This window comes from Nannobrachium achirus (genome assembly GCF_963921795.1).
Source record: "Nannobrachium achirus genome assembly, chromosome: 8".
NCBI classification, from domain to species: domain Eukaryota; kingdom Metazoa; phylum Chordata; class Actinopteri; order Myctophiformes; family Myctophidae; genus Nannobrachium; species Nannobrachium achirus.
In genome coordinates this window covers 69,447,842-69,472,007 of record NC_137817.1, presented here as the reverse complement: position 1 = coordinate 69,472,007, position 24,166 = coordinate 69,447,842, and the positions used below count along the sequence as shown (strand labels likewise).

The window sequence follows — 24,166 nt, the reverse complement described above, 5'->3', positions numbered from 1 at the left end:
TCTCCACCTCTATGTCCTCTGTCTCCACCTCTATGTCCTCTGTCTCCACCTCTCTGTCCTCTGTCTCCACCTCTCTGTCCTCTGTCTCCATCTCTCTGTCCTCTGTCTCCATCTCTCTGTCCTCTGTCTCCACCTCTCTGTCCTCTGTCTCCACCTCTCTGTCCTCTGTCTCCACCTCTATGTCCTCTGTCTCCACCTCTCTGTCCTCTGTCTCCATCTCTCTGTCCTCTGTCTCCACCTCTCTGTCCTCTGTCTCCATCTCTCTGTCCTCTGTCTCCACCTCTCTGTCCTCTGTCTCCACCTCTCTGTCCTCTGTCTCCATCTCTCTGTCCTCTGTCTCCACCTCTCTGTCCTCTGTCTCCATCTCTCTGTCCTCTGTCTCCATCTCTCTGTCCTCTGTCTCCACCTCTCTGTCCTCTGTCTCCACCTCTCTGTCCTCTGTCTCCACCTCTCTGTCCTCTGTCTCCATCTCTCTGTCCTCTGTCTCCACCTCTCTGTCCTCTGTCTCCACCTCTATGTCCTCTGTCTCCATCTCTCTGTCCTCTGTCTCCATCTCTCTGTCCTCTGTCTCCACCTCTCTGTCCTCTGTCTCCACCTCTCTGTCCTCTGTCTCCACCTCTCTGTCCTCTGTCTCCACCTCTATGTCCTCTGTCTCCACCTCTATGTCCTCTGTCTCCACCTCTATGTCCTCTGTCTCCATCTCTCTGTCCTCTGTCTCCACCTCTCTGTCCTCTGTCTCCACATCTCTGTCCTCTGTCTCCACCTCTATGTCCTCTGTCTCCACATCTCTGTCCTCTGTCTCCACATCTCTGTCCTCTGTCTCCACCTCTATGTCCTCTGTCTCCATCTCTCTGTCCTCTGTCTCCACCTCTCTGTCCTCTGTCTCCACATCTCTGTCCTCTGTCTCCACCTCTATGTCCTCTGTCTCCACCTCTATGTCCTCTGTCTCCACATCTCTGTCCTCTGTCTCCACCTCTATGTCCTCTGTCTCCACCTCTATGTCCTCTGTCTCCACCTCTATGTCCTCTGTCTCCACCTCTATGTCCTCTGTCTCCACATCTCTGTCCTCTGTCCCCATTTCTCTCTACCCTGTCTCCATCTCTCTGTCCTCTGTCCCCATTTCTCTCTACCCTGTCTCCATCTCTCTGTCCTCTGTCTCCACCTCTCTGTCCTCTGTCTCCACCTCTATGTCCTCTGTCTCCACATCTCTGTCCTCTGTCTCCATCTCTCTGGTTGTCCACACTTTCGTAGATGTCAACCTCTCTCTCCTCCCTCTCTCCCCTCTCCTCGTCCAGCTGTCCCCTGTCCTCACTGTCCCCCTTATGTCCTCTGTCTCCATCTCTCTGTCCTCTGTCCCCATCTCTCTGTCTCACCTTCTTTGTCAAGTCTGGTATGGCATTAATATCTGAAGCCATCTTATGAGGATGACTTACTACAAATAGTAACTCTTGTATTATTCCTCTCCTGTCTTGATTAGCTGTATGAAAACACATGACTAGATAACTATAAGTATCCTTTATCAAAATGTGACCATGTCTGTCTGTCTGTCTGTCTGTCTGTCTGTCTGTCTGTCTGTCTGTCTGTCTGTCTGTCTGTCTGGTTAGTAAGTGCAGCAACAAGGAAGCAATAAGGAGACATAAGGGGGCATAAGAAGGAAACCCACAAACACCTACTCCTACACAGAGACATTCTACGACTGCAGAATGCACTATGAAAAGCTCAATCGGCACATTGTAAATGTTGTGCATTGTGAATTTAAGTTTGTCCTTGCATTGTGCACTTCAATTACATACGTTCATGCTGCTAATCAACACCACAACGCATTGTGAGCTTGTATCAGCTATCCCCCCCCCCCCCACACACACACACACACACACACCTATGACACATATATGGTCTATCTATCTATCTAGGTCGTCCTCAGACGAGCCCTCCATCGTTGTTTCCAGTCATCTCGGTTCTCCATACATCTGGCCAGCTCATTGGTGTTCTGTGTCCCTACGTCTTCCTTGAGTATGTCCACGTATGTTTTTGTGGGACGTCCTCGCGGCCGGTGCCCGTGTGTTGGCTCCCACAGTACCAATTTGCTGGCTGGAAGCTCCTGGTGTCTTTGGCAGTGTCCTGCTAGTCTCATTCTTCTGGTGGCAATTTTCTCGCTTACCTTTGGTATTCCCTCATACAGGCTCTCGTTTGTAACATGTGCACTCCTGTTGATGTTGAGTACTGCACGCAACATTCTAGTGTAGCACCCGTCTAGAGACTTCTGCAGGGTTGGCTTCAGGGTCCAGCATTCACTGCCATAGAGGAGAACAGACTCCACCGTTGCAAAGAAGAAGCTAAGTTTGATTTGGCGGGGGAGGTTAGAGTTCCATACACTGTTCATGCCGTTCAGGGCCCTCCAAGCGAGTGCCTTCCTTACTTTAAGGTCTTTCTCAGTTGAGTCGACCCATGCGCCCAGGTACTTGAAGTCCTTGACTTCCTTCAACACAGCTCCTTCTGTTGTTGTCAGAGGTGAGTGATCAGGTAGGTTATAGGTGATAACCTCAGTTTTCTTAGCGTTTAGCCTGAGACCAACTTTGGCACACTCTATCTCCACCCTGTTCAGGAGTTCTTGTGCTTGTTCCATGCTGTCGGAGAGCAGGCTGATGTCGTCCGCATAGTCCAGGTCTGTCAGAACTACTGCGGGATGCCGTCTTGACCTCCTTGGTGTTAGCGTGAAGCCAAGCTCTTGTTCCCGTCCCCCTATGGCTTTCCTGAGCGCATAATCTAGAACTATGATGAAGAGGTAGGGGGCTAGGGTGTCTCCTTGCATTACCCCAGCTCGGATGTCAAACACCTCACTGCTGCCATCTGGGGTCACCACTTTGGCCCTTGTTTTTGCGTACATGGTCTCGATAGCCCGGAGAATGTTGGGAGGGACATTGTAGGCCTCAAGGATCTTCACCATCTTGCTTCTGTGGATAGAATCAAAAGCCTTTTTGAAGTCAATGAAGCACAGTACAGCTGCTAGGTTGTTCTTTTTCACCTCCTCTATTAATCTCCTTAATGCCAGGATCTGTGCTACGGTTGTTCTCTCCTCTCGAAAACCATTTTGGTTCTCTCTCAGGTGAGGGTCGATGGCATGCCGTATCCTGTTCAGTATCATTCGGTTGAAGACCTTAGCAGTGATACATGTCAGGCTGATGCCTCTGTAGTTGTCTGGCTTTGAGAGGTCTCCAGCTTTAGGCACCGGGATGATATTAGACAGAGACCATATTTCAGGTTGCTTGTTGTGCTGTAGAGCATTGTTGCAAAAGTCTAGGATGAGGTTGTCTAGGTCGCAGTTCTTCAAGACCTCTGGGGGTATGCCATCCGGCCCAGCACTCTTTCCCTCTCTTAGGGTGGATTTTGCCCTGGCGAGCTCGCTGATTGTGAAGGGTCCATCGTCGATGTTCAGGCCCTGGAGGACTGTCGGTATATTTTCCTCCTCTCCCTCTTCCACTGATGTTCCCAGGAGCCTCTGGAAGTGGTCGAACCATGTTGCCACCCTCTCCTCTGGACTGTGTCCCTCCACCTGGCCCTCCTTGGCCCTCTTCCGCCCTGTCATCTCATTTATTACCTTCCAGGCCTCCCCGTATTGCCTTTCACCTTGCGCTGCCTGCACTCTTCGCACACTTTCCATCACTTCTTCCCCTTTGATGGTGTCGTAGGTGCTGAAGAGAGACTGTTTGGCTTCGTTCAGTGTCTCGCGACCCTCCTCTGTTGGCTCACGCTCAAAGTTGAGTCGTGCTTCCTCCATCCTGCCTCGTGCTGCTACAACCTTCGGGTGTCTGGACCGTGGTGGTGCTCTTACTCTGTTCAGCACTGGCACGCACAGTCTGGTCGCCTCCTCATTCGCTGTGATGAATCTCCCATATTCACGGCTGGGCTCCTCTCCCCTATCCAGCTGCCGAAAGCGCTTCCTGACTTCCTCCGTGTACCTGGTTTGGAGGCCCGGATTGGTCGTGAATGCCTTCCAGTCATGCCGAATCTTGGGGCTTGGCTTTGGGACCCTGAGGCTCAGTCGCACCCTCATGGAGACCACACGGTGATCAGAGCCTACAGAGCTGAACGTGCTGTATGGCTCAGCGTTCAGGATGGAATTCCTCCACTTTTGCCTCACTAGGATATAGTCCAACTGGCGTTGCATACCCGAGGCTCGGTCCTGGAAGGTCCACCTCTTCCCTGTTTTCTTCCGGAACATGGTGTTCGCTGCCAGGAGCTGGTGTTCCATGAGAAGGGCTGTGAGGTATGCGCCGTTGCGGTTGGTAGACTCATGGTATGGGAATGGTGCATCCTCCTGTCCAATCCTGGCGTTGAAGTCGCCAAGGATTGCCAGGAAGTTGTGCGCTGGGACACCTCGGACTGCTGTTGTGAGGTCCTCATAGAACTTCTCAACCTCCTCAGGTAATGCCGTGTTAGTGGGCGAGTACACCACTAAGACTGTTGTTACTGGGTTACCTGCGAATTCAGCCATGAGGATCCTTTCGGTGTGCTTGTGGACCCGTCGGAGGGCCCTGCGCGCCAGAGAACCTAGCAATAGCCCTACTCCCCCTGTTGCAGCCTGGGCCCCGTTTCGCCCCGCAGATGCAGTGATGAACGTGCGTTTCTCCACTGTGTGGTAAACTATCTGGTCGTCAGTGTGGACTCTTCTGTGTTCCTGGACTCCCAGGATCTCTACCCCCTGTTCTTCAGCACAATGTGCCAATTCCACCAGTCTAGCTTCTTCTCTCACTGTGCATGCGTTGAAGGTCCCCATTACAAATGGTCTCCGACAACGCATGAGTGCATTGGGTGGGATGCTGTGGTCAGACAGAACCCTCCCTCGTTCCCGTGGGTTTGAGGTCCTGTCGTCATGATGTCCTCCGGAAGGCGGACCAGCACCACCATCCGCCGCGATGCTCCTGCGGATATATGGTGGGTTTTGCTTATAGTTGAGATGATTCCATGTTACGTGTTTCAGAAAGACCCTTTCATGGTTAGAGTTATAGTAAGGAGATATAGACACAACATCAGCACAAACCTGTACTTTATGTTGAGCATTTATTAGTTTTGTATTTGTTTTACCCTGACATTCAAGGAAGACATTGGCTGCTACCAGTCACAGGGAGTGTTAGCCTACATGAATTTAAACACAGATCTATAAGCAAATGCCGGATCTACTAGCTTGTAGATAGGCTATTTCGGGCAGAGATTGATTGATTGATTGATTGATTGATTGATTGATTGATTGATTGATTTACATTTTTATTGACAAATCACATGTGCAATTGATGACGAAAAGCACACAACAAGTCAAAAGGATAAACTCCAGATAGCTCAAAAGCAAAGAAAAAAGGAGAGGTCCTATTATAGAGCCATGGGGAACTCCGGTCTACAGGTTTTAAGTAATTCATAATCACCTCAGTCATAATAAAACAAAAAAAAAAAAAAATACACACAATATATATACATACACAGACATACAAAACAATCCGCAATGTGTTGTGCGAGGCGTTATGATCTTGTAGATCAGCTATTTTAGATGAATGTTCCCCTCAGAACAGGGATGCTAGGTTTCAAGTGGATAATGTAAAAAAGAAAACATTTCCTATCACACAATGATTTGGCGGACCCCCTGTAATAATTCCGAGGACCCCTTAGGGATCCCAGACCCCCCGTTGAAGGCCTCCGTTGTACATCATCTATTTTTGGCACACGACACAAGCGTGCAACAAAGTAAAAAAAGTTCAAACGGTTGGTTCACAACCTTTTCTGGATCAGGCTCCACTTGAACATCTTGGAAACAGTCGTGGTCCACCCATCACTTAGCACAGCAGCCGCGCATGCATTTATGTTATTTGATTGAACCCTGGGAGCAGAGCTCCAAGATTTCCAACACATTTGTCATGCAAATGGCAAATAAAGTCTATTCTAATCAGAGACATGCCGAGAATGTTAGAGAGGCAGGGGATAAAACTTCTAAAAGGGCCTTTTGGTGGAAATATCAAAAATAGCAGACCTCCAAGCTCACAACGTGAGCGCGGAGGTCGGCTATTTTCGGTGAGTGATACCACACTGAACTAAGCATAATCAAGTCAATACAGGAGATGTGGCGTAACCAGTGTTGGGGCAGTTACTTTGAAAGCGTAACTTGTACAGTTACAAGAACCTTCTCATGGCAGTAACTTGATCAAGTTACAGTTATACCCCTTGAGAAATGTAACTTGTTAAGTTTCATGTTACATAGACAAAGTAACTTGAGTCACTTTTTTTTTGTACATGTACATTTGGTGTACATGAAACAAAATATTATATCCTACAAAAAAGACACATGCCAGCAGAAATATGCCTCTCAACTTATTTCAAAAAGGTTGACATTTTTTTCTTTAGTAAACATCTGTGTTCCTAAAATAAAGGAGAAAATGATGATCTGTTGAGGACACTGTTACATTAGTCATGACAATTTTAACAAAACTTAAATGTAAAACTATATCTTCGCTTGTAACTTCTTGTAACTCGTAACTTGAGGCAAAAATTATCCAAAAAGTATCTCAGTTACTGACAGTTACCAGCAAGTTACAGCAAAATGTAACTTAGTTACGTAACTCAGTTACATATAACTTTAACTTCCCCAACACTGGGCGTAACAGCATGGATTTCTACACAGAGAGGGCAATTCTTTCAACATAAGATGCTGCATTCAAGTTCAGGAGAGTTTGGACAAGGCAATTCTCTTGAATGCTGCCTTCAGGTATGGCATGGAAAGAGTGCATTTGCATTTCTTTCACCATAGTAAAAAACTGCATTTATGGTCTGGAAAGGGCACTTTTTACAGATGCTCAAGCCCCCTTTGATGTCTATGTGTGCACGTGCCTGATTCTAATCCAAGTGTCCACACACTGCATCTCACATTCTAGTGCCGCGTCCCACCGCCACACAACGCATCCCGTCTTCCGCGTCCTCCGAAAGCCCGCGCCCACTCTTCCTCTCATCCTCATCCCTCTGTGTGTCCATCCGTCCCTCATCTCCGTCCCTCCGTCTCTCCGTCTGTCTGTCCTCCCTCTCCACCTGCCTGGACAGGGCAATCTGCACCCTCACTTCCTGGTCGGTGCCGATGTCACCGCGGTCAGCAAGGACAGGACCGTGGTCGCCGGTGTCCTCAGCGGAGGAGTGGGCGTCGTCTGCTAAGGCGTCAGAGGGAGTGGGCGTGAGGTTGAAGGCGATGAAGCCGATCAGGATGACTACCAGAGACACCAGGTAGAGCACCGAGAACTGAGGAGACACAAGAGAGGATGCAGAGTACAGCTTAGTGTCAGATTTGGTGGTTATTATTGCGACCGTCAGGTCGCAGTTACTATATCAAAACCTCCACCGGCTGTCAGTCAGTCTGTCCGTCACATCACACTTTTCCCCTACTCATATCTCCGCCACCGTTGCCCCGATCCATGCCAAACTCAAACTTTGCACACACACTCCTTGGCTGCCAAACCACAACCTTTTCTCACATGGCCCTCTTCTAGCGCCACCATGAGGCCGTTTCTTGCAAGACACATTTTTGGACACTGCTCCTACAGATTTTGCCCTAAAATCACACAAAGCAGTACACATTATCTCTAGTCATGTCATCAACATGGATCTGTCCCATTTCCCATATTCCCTGGTATACCAGTGGTTCTCAACCTTTTCAGGCCGCAACCCCCAAAATAATCATATTTCACTGGGGACCCCCCACCCTGACAAGCACTAAGAGTTGAGGCATTACATTTTGTGTAACACGGTTCTATTGTGAAAATAGCAGATCTACATGCTCACAACGCCTCGCGTTGCGAGGCGTTGTGAGCATGTAGATCGGCTATTTTCACAATTTCTGCCTCTAATATTCCTTAAATTGTTGTTTACTGTTGAGTGGGAATACAATGTTGCACATTAAGTTAATCATCTGGGCATAATATGCACTAATGACTACACAAAACGTCACGCCCTGTGATGACATACATACCTTGTACTGGAACAGGAACAGTCCACAGAAGAGGCTGAACAGGTCAGAGGTCAACAGGGACAGGTTGACAGACGTAGCGCTGGTCATCTTCACCACTATGGGCATGCAGCTGTACAGAGCATACATGCACCCTGCATAGCCAGCAAACAATACACCTAGAGATACAATTATACACTTTATTATGTATTTAAACACTATGGGCATGCAGCTGTACAGAGTGTACATGCACCCTGCATAGCCAGCAAACAATACACCTAGAGAGATAAACTTATGAACTTTATTATGTATTAAACACTATATTATGGTTAAACAGCTGTACAGAGTATACATGCACCCTGCATAGCCAGCAAACAGTACACCTAGAGAGATACAATTATAAATGTATATGTCCAAATATGGGCATTCCCAGATATGGGCCTAATATTGATGACATCAGAGATCTCCATATAGGGGCATAAACGGGACAGGACATGTATTGATGACATCAGGGATCTGATATCATCAAGACATCAGATCACACCCCATATATGGAGTTTGGACGTTTTCATACTAAATAGCGGCCTACGGTCACAATAAACGTAGAGTAAACATACAGTACATACTGCATAGCCAGTGAATAACACACCAGGAGAGACACGATTACAACACCTATTATTAAGGAAACTGTGAGGTCATTAAAACACTTTTTGATCAGCCCTCGTCTGTACGGAGAGAAATGCAGAATCATGTTTTTTCAGTCATAAGAGATACTGACCAACTTGCCAGCTCCAGATGATGTTTGCAACTTCATTACGCTCCAGGATCACCCTGTACAGAGACACACATCACACCACACAAACACTATCATCACCCTGTACAGAGACACACATCACACCACACAAACACTATCATCACCTTGTACAGAGACACACATCACACCACACAACCACCTATCATCACCCTGTACAGAGACACACATCACACCACACAACAACCACCTATCATCACCCTGTACAGAGACACACATCACACCACACAACAACCACCTATCATCACCGTGTCATTATACCGGTAGGAACACATCACAGCACACAATAAACACCAAGGCTGGAACATGATATTTTGACAAAATCACACATGCGACCTATCACTCAACGTGATAGTTGCGCCACCATCAGGCCGATTTTTGCAAAACACATTTTTGGACACTGCTCCTACAGATTTTGGCCTAAAATCACGCAAAGCGGTACACAGTATCTCTAAAGTCATGTCATCAACATGGATCTGTCCCATTTCCCATATTCCCTCCTGACTGCCTTCTAAAGTTTATGTATGCCACGTGACGGCCACTTATCTCCTGATTAGCGAGTCTTACTGGTAGTTAATGCTTTTATGTTATCAAACCTATAACCTTAACCTAAACCCCAACCCCTATTAGCCCTAAACTGAGGGAACATATGGATGAGGGATACATATGGATGAAGGAACATAGGGCTGAGGGAACATAGGTTTGAGGGGACCCGAATCAAGCATGCCCCCCTCATTGAGTGGCCTGCTTTATTAACAGTTTTCTTAATAGTACAGTGGTAAGATTTGTAATGAATTGCATTTTTTTAGCACTTTTCCAAGTGCTCATTGGGAGGTGAAGCGACGAATAGTGAGAAGTAATTAGACCCCTTGTTTTAATTCTCCCTGTTAAAATGGCTAAATACAAGGCACAAAATACGTATTTCCATACAATCGATTTGCATTGCATGTTTGCATTGCAAAACGATTCGATACCGATTATCTGCATTGTAAAACGATATATGATACAACGCCAAGTGGTACGATATTTTGCTTTTGCATATCGATATTGTAGACCATTGCAAATTAATTTAATAATTTCGATTCAGTTACTATTATTGTTACACCCCAGGGGTCTTCAACGTTTTCAGGCCAGGACCCCTTAGTTGAGAGAGAGATGAAGCAGGGACCCCCACAACTTTTTCATATAGTTTCAATGTTTGACAGCACGATCATCAGTGTATTTTGGATTCATGTCAATTTGTTTTCAGATATTTAACCACTTGAACCGTCAATACTTAATAAACTTGAACTTTCACTCTGTACTTAGTCTACTCTTTTTCAGCTCTACACCAGACCTCTTTGCCGAAAATAGCCGATCTACGCGAGGCGTTGTGATCTTGTAGAACTGCTATTTTTGGCTAAAGTTCTCAGAATATGGACGTGGTTAATATAAAAAAGGAGAAAAAAGGTTTCTATCACACAAAGATTTGGAGGACCCCCTGTAGTACCTCTGAGGACCCCCTAGGGGTCCCGGACCCCCTGTTGAAGATCTAGAAAATCAAAATGTTTGACTACCACACACTCACATCTGTACGGTGCTGATGAGGGTTCCAAACAGCCCCACCATGCCCAGGAACTCCACCCGGCTCAGGTTCTTGACGGTGTATTCCTGACAGACATTGGACACGGCGTACAACGTGGCACTGATCAGCACCAGACCATCACCTAACAAGATGTTAGACGCTACAAGGAGAGAGAGATGTTTTATTCAAATAAATATTTAAAGTTATACCATGTAACTTTTTTTATAAAACAAATCTTAAAATTGTCCTAACTGTTAAATCGCTAAAGTTTTAGAACACCCACTCCGTTATTTTTCAGCTTCTAAAGCCTTCTCTTTATATGTTTTCTATGAGCCGTGAGGGGGGGAGAATTTCGCGGCAAAATTACGTCATCTGCATCATGTGTATACATTGGCCAATCACATTGCAGATCATACACACATGATACCAATGGCCAATCACAGCTTATCTGCTCTGGTCTTCAGGAAGCGCCTCCGCTCAGCTACAGTGTTGCATGGTGAAGGATTTTAACCTCTTAATCCCCAAATCCTGGCCAGAAAATTACGTTCTACCATGCGTTCTACCCCTCCACGGATTACTATCGGTCGCGGTGGTTTGCGGCGCCGCTCCGGTAGTCCGCGGCGGTGGTCCGCGACGACTCCGGCCGAAAAACGGCCGAAAAAAGCAATACTGACCACTAGTTTAGCAACTTACACAGTATAACTTTAAAAATATATGGAATAACACCTAATAAGTAAGTAAGAAAGTAAGTAATTAAGGGATGAATGGATGAATGAATGAATGAATGAATGAATGAATGAATGAATGAGCATTTTAATCATTTTGAAAGGATGTCAAAACTCCGTAATAGAGGGTATGCACATGCATAAAGTGAATTGAAGATCGAGTGGCAAATCGAGTGGCAAAAGGAGTTTTACGTTGTTTCATGTCGTTTATTGCAATCAGATAGGACTTTTCTGTTTGGATGCATGAGTTGTCAAGGCCAAAAAGTAGTTTTTTTTTCATCCACTCAGTAGGCATTCCTGCATAACTTCCCGGTATGATGATGATGTCACGCGTATACCCTCTATTAATGTGTGCCCCTGCATGGGCTTTCCAAGATATGGGCTTAATACTGATGACATCAGGGATCTCCATATATGGGCATAAAAGCGATAAGGACTGACACAGAGATCTCCATATATGGCCATTAAAGGAGTAGTTCACCCCCGAAATGACTTTTTTTCTATTGATTAGTCACGCCATGGAGAGTAGAGTTCAATAATATTTTTTGGTTTTTGTCACATTCCTAAGACAAAAATTTGATTCGAGTAAATTTACCCCCATAGATTCCGGATGGGGACCCGTTTCGAAACGGGTCCCCATCCGGAACGAATGGGAGTACATTTATTGTTATCACATTTTTGTCTTAGGAATGTGACAAAAACCAAAAAATATTATTGAACTCTACTCTCCATGGCGTGACTAATCAATAGAAAAAAAGTCATTTTGGGGGTGAACTACTCCTTTAATGTATTAGTGAGACTTGGATGGGGAAAATTCAAATGGTAAGACTAAATTCACGGCGACCACACTTGCAATTTACAATTGCAACTTTCTAGTTATTGGTTTGTTTACCTTTCGTAAGCTGACGGTAGCCATTATACATCGTTTTTATGTTAATTATTATTTTTTTTGATGGTGGAGGTTATTATATATTTTTTGCTAAAATAGACATTGTGTAAGTGAAAAGAAAAATAGAAAGGGTTTGAGAAGAGTTACTTACTGGAGCCCTGGTCCCGCCCAGACAGGATGTCAGCCCCCACCATGGCCCCCACCCCCAGCAGACACACACACACTGACACGCAGTGCATCACTGTGTACCGTGTCTTTAAGAACCACCAGGACAACACCATCAGCATGGGCACCACAAAACAGTCCAGCAGCTGCAGACAGTGATGGAAGAAGTATACTCACTATACTTACTTAAAGTATCAATACTTCTATACGTAGATAATGAACTTTGTTACAAGGAGAAGTATGGGGCAGCACAGCTCAGGGGTAGAGAAACCGTTATTAGAGCACGAAGGGTTCCCAGTTCGAATCTGGGCTCCCCCTGAGTTAATGTCGAAGAGTCCTTGAGCAAGACTCTGAACCCCTAATTTCTCCCGGTGAGTAGGTTGGTGCCTTGCATGGTTTCCTCTGCCACTGGTGTGTGAATGTAATGCACAATCTATGTAAAGCGCCTTGGATAAAAGTGCTATATAAATGCACCATTTACATGTCCCATATTCAAAATGTGCTTAAAGTGCAAAAGTATTGGCATGAAGATATTGTCGTTCTCGGGTGGAAACCTCATATCTCCATGTTTCAAATTTGTAAGTAAAGCCCTGCTTCATCAGACAAGGCCATCGCACAAAAGTAGAGAAAACAGCCGATCTACAAGCACACAACGCCTCGCAGTGCGAGGCGTTGTGTGCTTGTAGATGGGCTGTTTTCACAAGTGTAAATCATTTTTAAAATGAAAAATGCGAAACGTAAGGTTTTGGACATACAAGGTTTTCACTCGACAACGACAATATACTTAAAGGTAGGGTAAGTCAAGTGATTTCATGATTGATTGGAGGAAGGCCTGTTTCCTCCACCAAAACTGTGTCGCACTAAATTCTGGGCCCTGGGTACTTTAACCATTGAAAAATAGCAGATATACAAGCTCACAGCGTGGCACTCAGAGCTGCGCTGCTAGCTTGTAGATCTGCTATTTTTGAAAAATCGTGAACATTTGTGCGAGACTTTTTGAAAAACCTATGTTTCTATGTCAGTGGTGCTCAAACAGTTTCGTTTTGATATGTATTTGGCCACAGATCCCCATCTCAAAATATTTAGTTCCAAGGACCCCCCCAGAAGCAAAATTTGAGTTAACTCTTTGAGTGCCTATCCCGAACTAGTTCGGGATATTCGGGATCAAAAACAATTTTTTATTTGCTATTTTACTTACCCCGAGCTGCTTGGAGCAACGTGGGTGGTCCCGGCTCGCCCAGCGCTCACCAACGAGAGACGCTAGATGCTCCGACGATTTATTCCATTGAAAATGGTTTAAAATAAAGTTTAGACCCCCCCCCAATGTTCACCCAATGTTCATTGTAGGCGGCGCGACGTATTCCAGGGTGCCTATCCCGAACTAGTCCGGGATATTTAATGAAATGAATAAAAATGATAAGAGGCCTTCTGAAGCCTGGCCTGATTTTTCTAGCTACTAGCCGAAAGCTAGCAACCTCCCGGCCGGCCGTTATTTGCGAACGAAATCGCCAATCTCCGCCTAATCCAATGAAAGACCACATCTTTGAAGGCTTATATCTCTGGATTGTGTCTTTAGGGAAGCGGCGCGAGGTTTATTTACGGCAAAATCGCCCAAAAATGATCTTTTAGATGACAAAATGGGAATAGCCATTCTGTTAGCATTATCATCCGGGACCTTTCCATGACGTGCATGAACGTGAGCACGTGAGGTCCTGGAAGGTGAGGTCCTGGAAGCTAAAGCGCTCGCCTATGAGAGATACCCTGGCATTCTATGGCCCCTAGAGGGCGCTGGCACTAAAGAGTTAAAAATGTTTGCTTAAAAAAATACATATATTCAAAGATTTGCACACATTTTCACGACTTTTCAAAAATAGCAGATCTACAAGCTCGCAGCGCGGCTGTGAACTTGTATATCTGCTATTTTTCAATAGCTAAAGTATAAAATAACCAGTAAGACTCCCTAATCGGGAGATAAGCGACCGTTGGTCGCTTATCTCCACAAATAGGCCAAAAGTTTGTTTTACCAATTATTACACTCTATGTGAACATTTACATCAACAAATCCCAAGTACTGGTTTTTAGGGGTGCTGAGTGTGGCGCAGCAGTGTACGTTGCTGTGGCAACAGTCTGTTGTTGCTGGTCTGTCGCCGCCCACATTTGTATACAAATGACATCACACCACATGTGTACACAAACCTTTGTGTACGTTGCTGTGGCAACAGTCTGTTGTTGCCGCCCACATTTGTATACAAATGACATCACACCACATGGCATCATCTGGGATACAATCCCTTTTATGCCCATATATGGAGATCCCTAACATAATCCCTTTCATGCCCATATATGGAGATCCCTAACAGAATCCCTTTTATGCCCATATATGGAGATCCCTAACAGCATCCCTTTTATGCCCATATATGGAGATCACTAACAGCTAACAGAATCCCTTTTATGCCCATATATGGAGATCCCTAACAGAATCCCTTTTATGCCCATATATGGAGATCCCTAACAGAATCCCTTTTATGCCCATATATGGAGATCCCTAACAGAATCCCTTTTATGCCCATATATGGAGATCCCTAACAGAATCCCTTTTATGCCCAGTTGGTTGCTAGGGTAAAAAAACATGGTTGCTATGGTAAACAGTTGGTTGCTAGTGTAAACAGTTGGTTGCTAGGGTAAAACCATGGTTGCTAAGGTGGTTGCTAACGTACACTAACAGACCAGCAACAACAGACTGTTGCCACAGCAACGTACACAAAGGTTTGTTTACACATGTGGTGTGATGTCATACTGAAGATATATGACATCACACCGTACACAAACAAAGGTGTGACGTGTGACGTGACGGACGGACGGACGGACGGACGGACGGACGGCCGGTGGAGGTTTTCATAGTAAACTGCTCCCTAACGGTCGCAATGAAGGCCCCTCCACCTTGGGCCCTAGTAACTCAGTCCCACTCTCCCCTCCCCCCTTGTGACGCCCCTGGGTACCTGTATGCTGGTCAGAGAGGTGTACTGGTAGGCTTTGACCACAGTGTAGTTGGCCTGCACATCCACCAGGCCAAGCAGCAGGTACTTCCATCCTCTGCTCTTCAGCACCTGTAAGAGATGTCCATCCCCTGTGGTTTAAAGGGGAACAGCCCAGATACTGAGTATTCACATATAGCAACATGGCAGAATACTTCACTGACAAGGTTTCACTAGACGGGGGTCTTTGTGCAGGGACGTGCTGAGAATGTTAGAGAGGCAGGGTCTGAGATTTCTAAAAGGGCCTTTTGGTGGAAATGTCGAAAATAGCCGACCTCCCAGCTCACAACGCGTCGGGAGGTCGGCTATTTTCGATGCTTGATTTCTACACTGAGAGGGCAATTCTTTCAACAGATGCTGCATTCAAGTTAAGGAGAGTTCAGACAAGGCAATTCTCTTGAATGCTGCCTTCAGGCATGGCATGGAAAGAGGACATTTGCATTCATGGTCTGGAGAGGGCACTTTTTTTACAGATGGATAAAAGGGCAAGGGCTCAAGCCCCCTTTGATGTCTGTGCGTGCACGTGCCTGCCTGTGTGAGTCTGTGTCTGAAGCAAACTTATAGGTTGGAGGTCTGGATGGTGATTATTTCTCAGTGTGTGTAGTTGTCCCAGAAATGGGTTTCTGGGCATTTTTTTTTTATTTTTATTATTTTGCTGGAAATGTGTAAATGTTGTATTTTTGTGGGTGACATATTGTGTTGAGGCCATCAGGTGTTTGGTTAGTGCCATGTATGGTATGGGCATGGTCACATGATGGATGCCAGTCAGAGTAAGGTGCACCTGGTAAGGTGCAGGTAATGACAAGCTGATCAGAATAGACAGTTTTTGTGTGAGTCTCTGAACAAACAGAAAGATGTACTGTAGACAGGGCCAAAAAGGGGTCTCTAGTCGGGGACCCACATGCCCAAAAGGAATAGGGTTGAACCTGTGATGTTCTGCCGAACTTTTTATTTCTGTTTTATCTATTAGTTTGGTCATTAAGGTCCGGCTCTGCCGGAAACATCACGAAAAAAAGTTATGGCCATTTATATATTCACTGTCCCATTGAGTCCACTTCTTCATGATTCAAAACAAATGCTTGCAATGGATTCAGAATCATGAAGAACCCCTAGTTTGACCCCTCAAATGCTACTTAAAGCAGATTTCTTTCTTTTTTAAATATCTTTCTGTTCCTGTGTAGTGGAGTCAATGGGACAGTGAATATACAAATGGCCATAACTTTTTGCGATGTATTCGGCAGAGCAGACCTCTCATTCTGTGGACCTTAATGACCAAACTAATAGATAAAACAGAAATAAAACGTACGGCAGAACATCACAGGTCCTCTCCCATTTTGAGGGACTGGGTCCCCGGCTACTACGATATGAGATAAATATAAGACCAGTAAGACGCCTAAGGGCGAAAAGCGACCTCGCCCTAAAGGGACCTCGCCCTAAAGGGACCTCGCCCCAAAGGATATGAAGGGTTTGATCATAGGAAGTTTTAGTTCCGTATTGGAATCATTTTAAATCGGCGGAACTATGCCCCTGGTTGGTGCACAAGTAGGCCATGTACTGTATGGCCTACTTGTGCACAAGATGCAAGTTGGCACCTGGACAGAGTGCAGTAACTGTACTGGTTCATCATGGGCTGTGTGGTTGGTGTACCTGGCGTGAACAGCAGCATGGTGGTGTAAGTGACACACAGCAGGGCGTAGTTCAGGACACTCTGCATCATGGGGGTGTTGACGTGGAACTCGGTGGCCAGGTACTGGGAGCTGATGGCTGTGCCACAGATCAACGCGGCCAGACCCTGACCCATCAGCACGGTCTGCACCAGCTGCCTGACCAGAGAGAAGAAACACAATGCACATCACACATCACACTCTAAACCAGGGGTCTTCAACAGGGGGTCCGGGACCCCTAGGGGGTCCTCAGAGTTACTACAGGGGGTCCTCCAAATCTTCCAATCCTTTTTGAAGCGGTGAAAGCCGCGTCCAATGAGTGGCTTTGTGTGTCCCACATCCATATATGGTCATTTCAGTCCAGAATGAACAGGTTTTTTCAAAAACAAAATGTGTGTTTCATGTCCATATATGGTCATTTCAGTCCAGAATGAACAGGTTTTATCAAAAACAAAATGTCTGTCACCTCATGTCCATATATGGTCATTTCAGTCCAGAATGAACAGGTTTTATCTGTCCCGTATGTCCAGAATATCAGTCCAGAATGAATAGGTTTTTTCAAAAACAAAATGTGTGTCCCATGTCCATATATGGCCATTTCAGTTCAGAATGAACAGGTTTTATCTGTCCCGTACGTCCAGGCCTATCCAGTCCAAAATAAAGAATTGAACATTGGTCAAGCTTCACATGACAATTTGGCTCTCCAGACAATTCTATACTAAGATTCACCGCTTCACTTCGAACCGAGGTTTGATTTTTATATTAACAACTTGAACCCTAGTGTCCATATTCTAAGAACTGTAGTCGAAAATAGCCGATCTACAAGCTCACAACGCCTCGCGCTGCGAGGCGTTGTGAGCTTGTAGCGTTGTGAGCTTGTAGGTTCAAGTGGTTAAATATCTGAAAACAGTAATTTAAACGAATCCAAAATACACTGATGATTGTGCTGTCAAACGATGAAACTATATGGTATCTATGGGTTGTGGGGGTCCTTGCTTCATCTCTCTCTCGACTAAGGGGTCCTTGGCCCGAAAACGTTGAAGACCCCTGCTCTTTTTCAGGGTTGCACCCTGACAAGCACTTGGAATTGTCGGAGTTGAGGCATTCCATTTAGTTTGATTCGGTTCCACAGACAAATAATGTTGCGGAAAATAGCAGATCCTGTTTATTTCCCCAAACTTTACCTCTTATGTTATTTGACAATTTGGCCAATGTTTGACCTTTTTTTAAATAGTTTGTTGATTACTTTTAAGTCCTTAAATTGTCACTTCACTGTCAGCATGTGGGGACCCCGACCACAGGTTGAGAACCACTGCTCTAAATAATGGAAAGACAAAAGCTATTTGATGTACACCTATAGTGGGTGCCACAAATGCAATACGTGTCACTGTTTGTGGCCAAAATGCCCCCCCCCCCTCCCACTTAGAAATGATCTTGTGAGTCATGTGACAATGACTGTCAAACAGGGTTCAGTTTCTAGGGTCTAGTAATACAGTAGTTGGTTACTACTTACAAGGGTGTAATGAGCGGCAAAACGGTAGTTGCTAGGGTATAATGGGTGGTTGCTATAGTTTGCTATTAATGCTACTTAACATCTCTATACATCTGTGATCGCCATATTGGCTTGTGACGTCACACACACAACACAACTTGTTGCCCAACAACGCCTAGGCTTATATGCACTGATGTTGGGGAATCTCTATATATGGGCATTTGATGTCAGAAACAACAGAAACCATTGCCTAACGACAACGCTGATCCTATTAAAATTGGGGTGAGCCAACATAAGCATAATGAGGAGTTCCCAATGCAGCTGCGCTCAATATGTGTTGTGCTATAATGTTACTGATGTCATAGTGATGACATCAGTCTGATGTCATGCTGTCCATGCCCGGTTGCCATTAGCAACGGCTGACGGCAGTCTCATATGAATGATATGATGGACTATTAGGGTTCTCCAATTCTCCATGTATGGGCCAAAGGCCTAACGTTGAGCTTGACAACAAAACATTCTTAACACAGCACCTCAATGTCATCATGGCATCAGCTGTAAACAAATCCGTCAGCTCCATAAATGGGCACAAAGGGGGCATGCCCATATATGGGTATATACTGATGACATCAGCAATCTCCATATATGGGCATAATAGGGACTGACAGATACAGAGATCCGGTTGTCCAGAGCCCAGAACCAACTGCTATGCCCATATATGGTCATGTGCATATATGGGACAGACCAATTTCAACTCGGCGTGCAAAGTGGCAAGGACTTGAGGGAGTGTGGTGCCCGCCGTCGAGCAGTTTGGACATCCAGTTGTCCAGAACTGCTTATCCAACCAATATGCCCATATATGGTCATTCCAATATGATGACATCAGGGATGTCCATATATGGGCATAACATGAACACATGTAGACAGACAGAAACAGACACATACTACATATAATATGGGCACAAAAGGGACTCAGACAGACGGGTACAACGGGCACTCAAACTCCCCAAAACTATGACTCGGACATAACGAAAGTGTGAGTGCACGAGCCCAAAATCCATTGCCATTTCAGAGAGAAATGTGCAGATAAGGAGGTCTACGACATCAGTACTATGACGATATATTGATGACATAATAAGAGTACTCAAATTTTACGTATGTCCCACGTCTGTATACGTCCCGTCCCATCCCACATTGGCCAAGCTTTGCGGGACGCTAATGAAATTAACTCATAAATAGCACAGCTCACTTCACACTGGGTGTCCCTTTTATGCCCAAACATGGAGATGTCTGTATCGGTCCGTCTGACTGGGTCCCTTTATGCCCATATATGGAGATTTCTGTATCCGTCTGTCTGGGATCCTTTATGCCCATATATGGAGATTTATGTATCTGGATCCCTTTTATGCCCATATATGGAGATTTCTGTATCTGGGTCCCTTTTATGCCCACATGGAATTCTGTGTCAGGCAGGCCCAAATATGGAGTGCAGGCCAGTATATAACATCATATTAATGACATCTGGGCACTCTATATCTGGGGATTTGCTGTTTGATCTGTCCACCTTCAAGTTTGGAGTCACTTCTCATAATATGCCCATATATGGGCATATCAGTCAGATTGGTGGTTCTGGACAATCGCCTATCCGACTGACCCCAAGACCACCAGGGGTCACCAGCTAAATGATTGAAAGTCAATTGTTACGTCCAGCCTTATTTTATTCTTTATATATATTTATTATTGTGACCGTAGGTCGCAGCTTACCGTGAGAACCGGCACAGCTTGTCCGTATGTACGTATGTATGTATAGGCTACGTGCAACACCCGACACTGTGGTTCCCCTGACACATCATTGTGACATCACAGGTGACATCACAGGTGATGTCAGATACTCAGAGCACAGATCTCCATATATGGGCATACACAGGTGACATCACAGTGTTAAGGATCTCCATATATGGGCATAAAAGGGCTTGTATCCCAGATGATTCCCTGTTAGGAGAACCACATTATGATCTCCATATATGGGCATAAAAGGGATTTATCCCAGTTGATGCCCTGTTAGAGAGATGCCTGTGATGCCAGGGGGAACACATCCCTTTTATGCCCATATATGGAGATATGGAGATCCCTGTGATGCCAGGGGGAACAAATCGCTTTTATGCCCATATATGGAGATCCCTAATGTCACTTCACTGTGATGCCAGGGGAACAAATCCCTTTTATGCCCAATATGGAGATCCCTAATGTCCACATCACTGATCTCCATATATGGGCATGAATGGGATTATATCCCAGATGATGCCCTGTTAGAGAGATCCCTGTGATGCCAGAGGGAACACATCCCTTTTATGCCCATATATGGAGATATGGAGATCCCTGTGATGCCAGGGGGAACAAATCCCTTTTATGCCCATATATGGAGATATGGAGATCCCTGTGATGCCAGGGGGAACAAATCCCTTTTATGCCCATATATGGAGATATGGAGATCCCTGTGATGCCAGGGGAACAAATCCCTTTTATGCCCATATATGGAGATATGGAGATCCCTGTGATGCCAGGGGAACAAATCCCTTGTATGCCCATATATGGAGATCCCTAATGTCCACTTCACTATGATGCTAGGGGAACAAATCCCTTTTATGCCCATATATGGAGATGCCTAACGATGTCATCGATATACATCACTGGCCAGATGGCCAAGACATGGCGCAACCTCTCCCTTGTCTTACTGGTTTTATTCTATATATTTCTGTATATTTTGGCATATTGTACAGTATTTATTATTTAGTACAATCCTGTATTTCCTTTGTTCTGAGGTGGAGACGCAAGCCTTGATAATTGATTGACACCTGTATGTGCCCAATCATGATAATCCCTGGAAACCAAATGGAACCTCACAGGTCTGTAACTATGTGTACAAATGGAACCACATCTCTCAGAGTTATGGGGGTCTGTGGCTTAATGCGAAGACTGCCCCTACGGTTACACAATACCAGTTGTTAAACGTCATCCAGGTTTGTTGTTATTAAGTAGCCATGGTTACTCAATATGTCTGAGTGCTATGAGTCAGAATACTTTGAGACTAATTCTGACATCATGGACTCCATATTTGGGCATGGCTGACCTGGAACTCCAGATTTGGGCATGGCTGAGTCATCATGACATCATCGAGAGAGTATTTAAGCAACAGCATTTTCACCGAGACATTCAGACGGATCAACGCACTCCCACGAGTAGACTGCAATAGACCAACGACACTCTGTTCGATCACAGTCCAAGATGTATTGCAGATTTGGTGATAAACCACCAGGAACAGAAGGGACAAGATTGCCATCTCCCCAGACTGAGGCCCTCCGTTCCGGATGCCCATACACCTGTGAATTCACGATCCTCTATTGGCACATGGTGAGATACCACAGCGACCTCTACTGCCAAATAATGAAGAATGGACCAGTCCCCTCACCGAGCCAGAACAATCCCTACTGCTGCCAAATGCAGAGGAATGGAGAGATCCCCTCAGCAGCCTGTCAGCAAATCGCCGGCTCTGAAACCAGCCAGAAGGAAGGAGTCACAGACCAACCAGAATCTTACAGTCATCATCAACAGTTTACTGTGACTGATCAAGCAGATGTTGGCTTTGCAACCAGCCAGAAGCAAGGAGATGCAGACAAACCAGAATCATACAAGGATCAGTATACCGAGGCTACTTTGACTGAACCAGAAGTAGTACAGACACATCATCAGGCTAGATTTGCGACCAGCCAGGAGCAAGAAGACGCTGACCAACCAAAGTCTTGCGGTGATCATCAACAGTTTACAGAGACTTTAGCAGAACCAGTAGACCTACAGAAACTTCAGCCGGCTGTTACAGAAAAGAAGACCCATGCATGTAAACAGTGTGACAAGAGTTTCACAAAACAGTGGATACTGAAGAAACACCAGCTTCTCACCCACAACACTGGAGAAAAACCTTTGAACACTGATCAGTCAGACCAGAGTGTTGTTCAGTCTTCCCAGACGCAGGTCCACTCCTGTCCTGATGCTGAGTGCACAGCTTCCTTCACGTCTGAGGTCTTCCTCCTTAAACACTTGAAGAGGAGCCACGACAACCTCTACTGCCAGATGGTAAGGAAAAGACAAATCCCCTCTCTGAGCCATAACAATAACTACGGCCAAATGCTGAAGAAGAGACAGATTGCCTCGGCAGCCTGTGAGAAAATCGCCGGCTCTGTGACCAGCCAGAAACAAGGAGTTGCAGACAAACCCAAATCTCGTAGCCATCAGCAGATTAACAAGGGCTTCAAAGATTTACTGAAACTGAGGGTAGGCCGGCGGCCTGTAAAGGCTGCAGAAGAAACGCCTTTGAACTACAATCTGTGTGACAAAGGTTTTGCTGACAGTCATCTGCTGAAGAAGCACCAGCAGCACGTCCACGCCGAACAAAACCGTTTACAATGTAAACATTGTGAAAAGAGCTACACTCAGATACAAAACCTGAAGAGTCACCAGCAGCGTATGCACACTAAAGAAAGCCCTTTCTCCTGCAAGCAGTGTGGCAAGGGCTTCACGCAGTTAGCTAAACTGGAGCAACACCAGCGCGTCCACGCGGGAGGACGACATTTCCAATGTCCACAGTGCGAAAAGACCTTCAGTCGCTCAGATATCATGAGGGATCACTATAAGTGTACGCACACTAAAGAAAGCCATTTCTCCTGCAAGCATTGTGGCAAGGGCTTCAGTCGGTTAGCTCACCTGGAGCAACACGAGCGTGTCCACACGGGAGAGAAACCTTTTCACTGTCCACTCTGTGACAAAAGCTTCGCCGCGTCAGGAAACCTCAATAAACACATGATCTCCGCGCGTCACAAGCAAGCCCTCGTAGGACCGAAGGAGATGAACCCATTAAGACCAGAGGCAGCAGATTCTATTATTGTAATTGATTAACTAGAAAGATGCAATTGGAAATTGCAAGTGTGGTGGCCGTGACGCAAGTCACTGCACTTGCAATTGAATTCCGTATTACTTCAATGGTTTCCAGTGGAAATAAGCTTAGTCTTTTAATGGATCTCCTTTTAGTAGACCTTGTACCAGTGAACTGTACCGTCATGAAACTGTACCTTTTCCTATGTAAACTTCTAATAAAGTCTTCAATCAATCAATCAATCAATCAATCAATCAATCAATCAATCAATCAATCAATCAATCAATCAATCAATATTGCCACCTGAATTTTTTAGATCACTAATAAATTAATGGCCATATATGGAGCACTGAACACCAAGAAGACGAAAGAGCTCATTGTGGACTTCAGGAGGACTGAAGTCCACAATGTGGACATTGATGTAGTCCCCCCGCGGACTACATCAATGGAGCAGAGGTCGACCGGGTCCCCAGCTTTAAATTCCTGGGTGTCCACATCTCCGAGGACCTCAGCTGGACCCTCAACACCTCGTCTCTGGCCAAGAAGGCCCACCAGCGTCTCTTCTGTTTGAGGAGGCTGAGGAAAGTACACCTATCTCCTCAGATACTGGGTAACTTCTACCGTTGTGCCATTGAGAGTATTCTTACATACTGCATAACGGTGTGGTACGGTAACTGTACAGCCTCTGGCCAGAAGGCACTGCAGAGGGTGGTGAAAACTGCCCAAAGGATCACCGGAACATCTCTCCCTGTCATCAAGTCCATCTACGACAGGCGGTGCCTGAGGAAGGCTCATAACATCATTAAAGACCCCTCTCACCCCAATCACAGTCTTTTTGCCCTCCTCCCCTCTGGAAGGCGATACAGAAACCTGGCTTCCAAGACCAGTAGACTTCGGAACAGCTTCTTCCCCTCCACTG

The 24,166-nt window shown here is 45.6% G+C and overlaps 1 protein-coding gene across 1 annotated transcript; it reads right to left on the bottom strand.

The window, feature by feature from the left end:
• Positions 1-6,906: 6,906 nt before the first annotated feature.
• Positions 6,907-18,864, bottom strand: LOC308290300 (solute carrier family 35 member F2-like; the record flags this gene model as incomplete). The annotated part of the gene is made up of 8 exons (XM_080732085.1): positions 6,907-7,272; positions 8,000-8,154; positions 8,754-8,806; positions 10,354-10,510; positions 12,116-12,275; positions 15,129-15,256; positions 16,812-16,987; positions 18,854-18,864. The coding sequence occupies 8 exons, from the start codon at positions 18,862-18,864 to the stop codon at positions 6,907-6,909; spliced, it is 1,206 nt and encodes a 401-aa protein (XP_080588211.1).
• Positions 18,865-24,166: the final 5,302 nt, after the last annotated feature.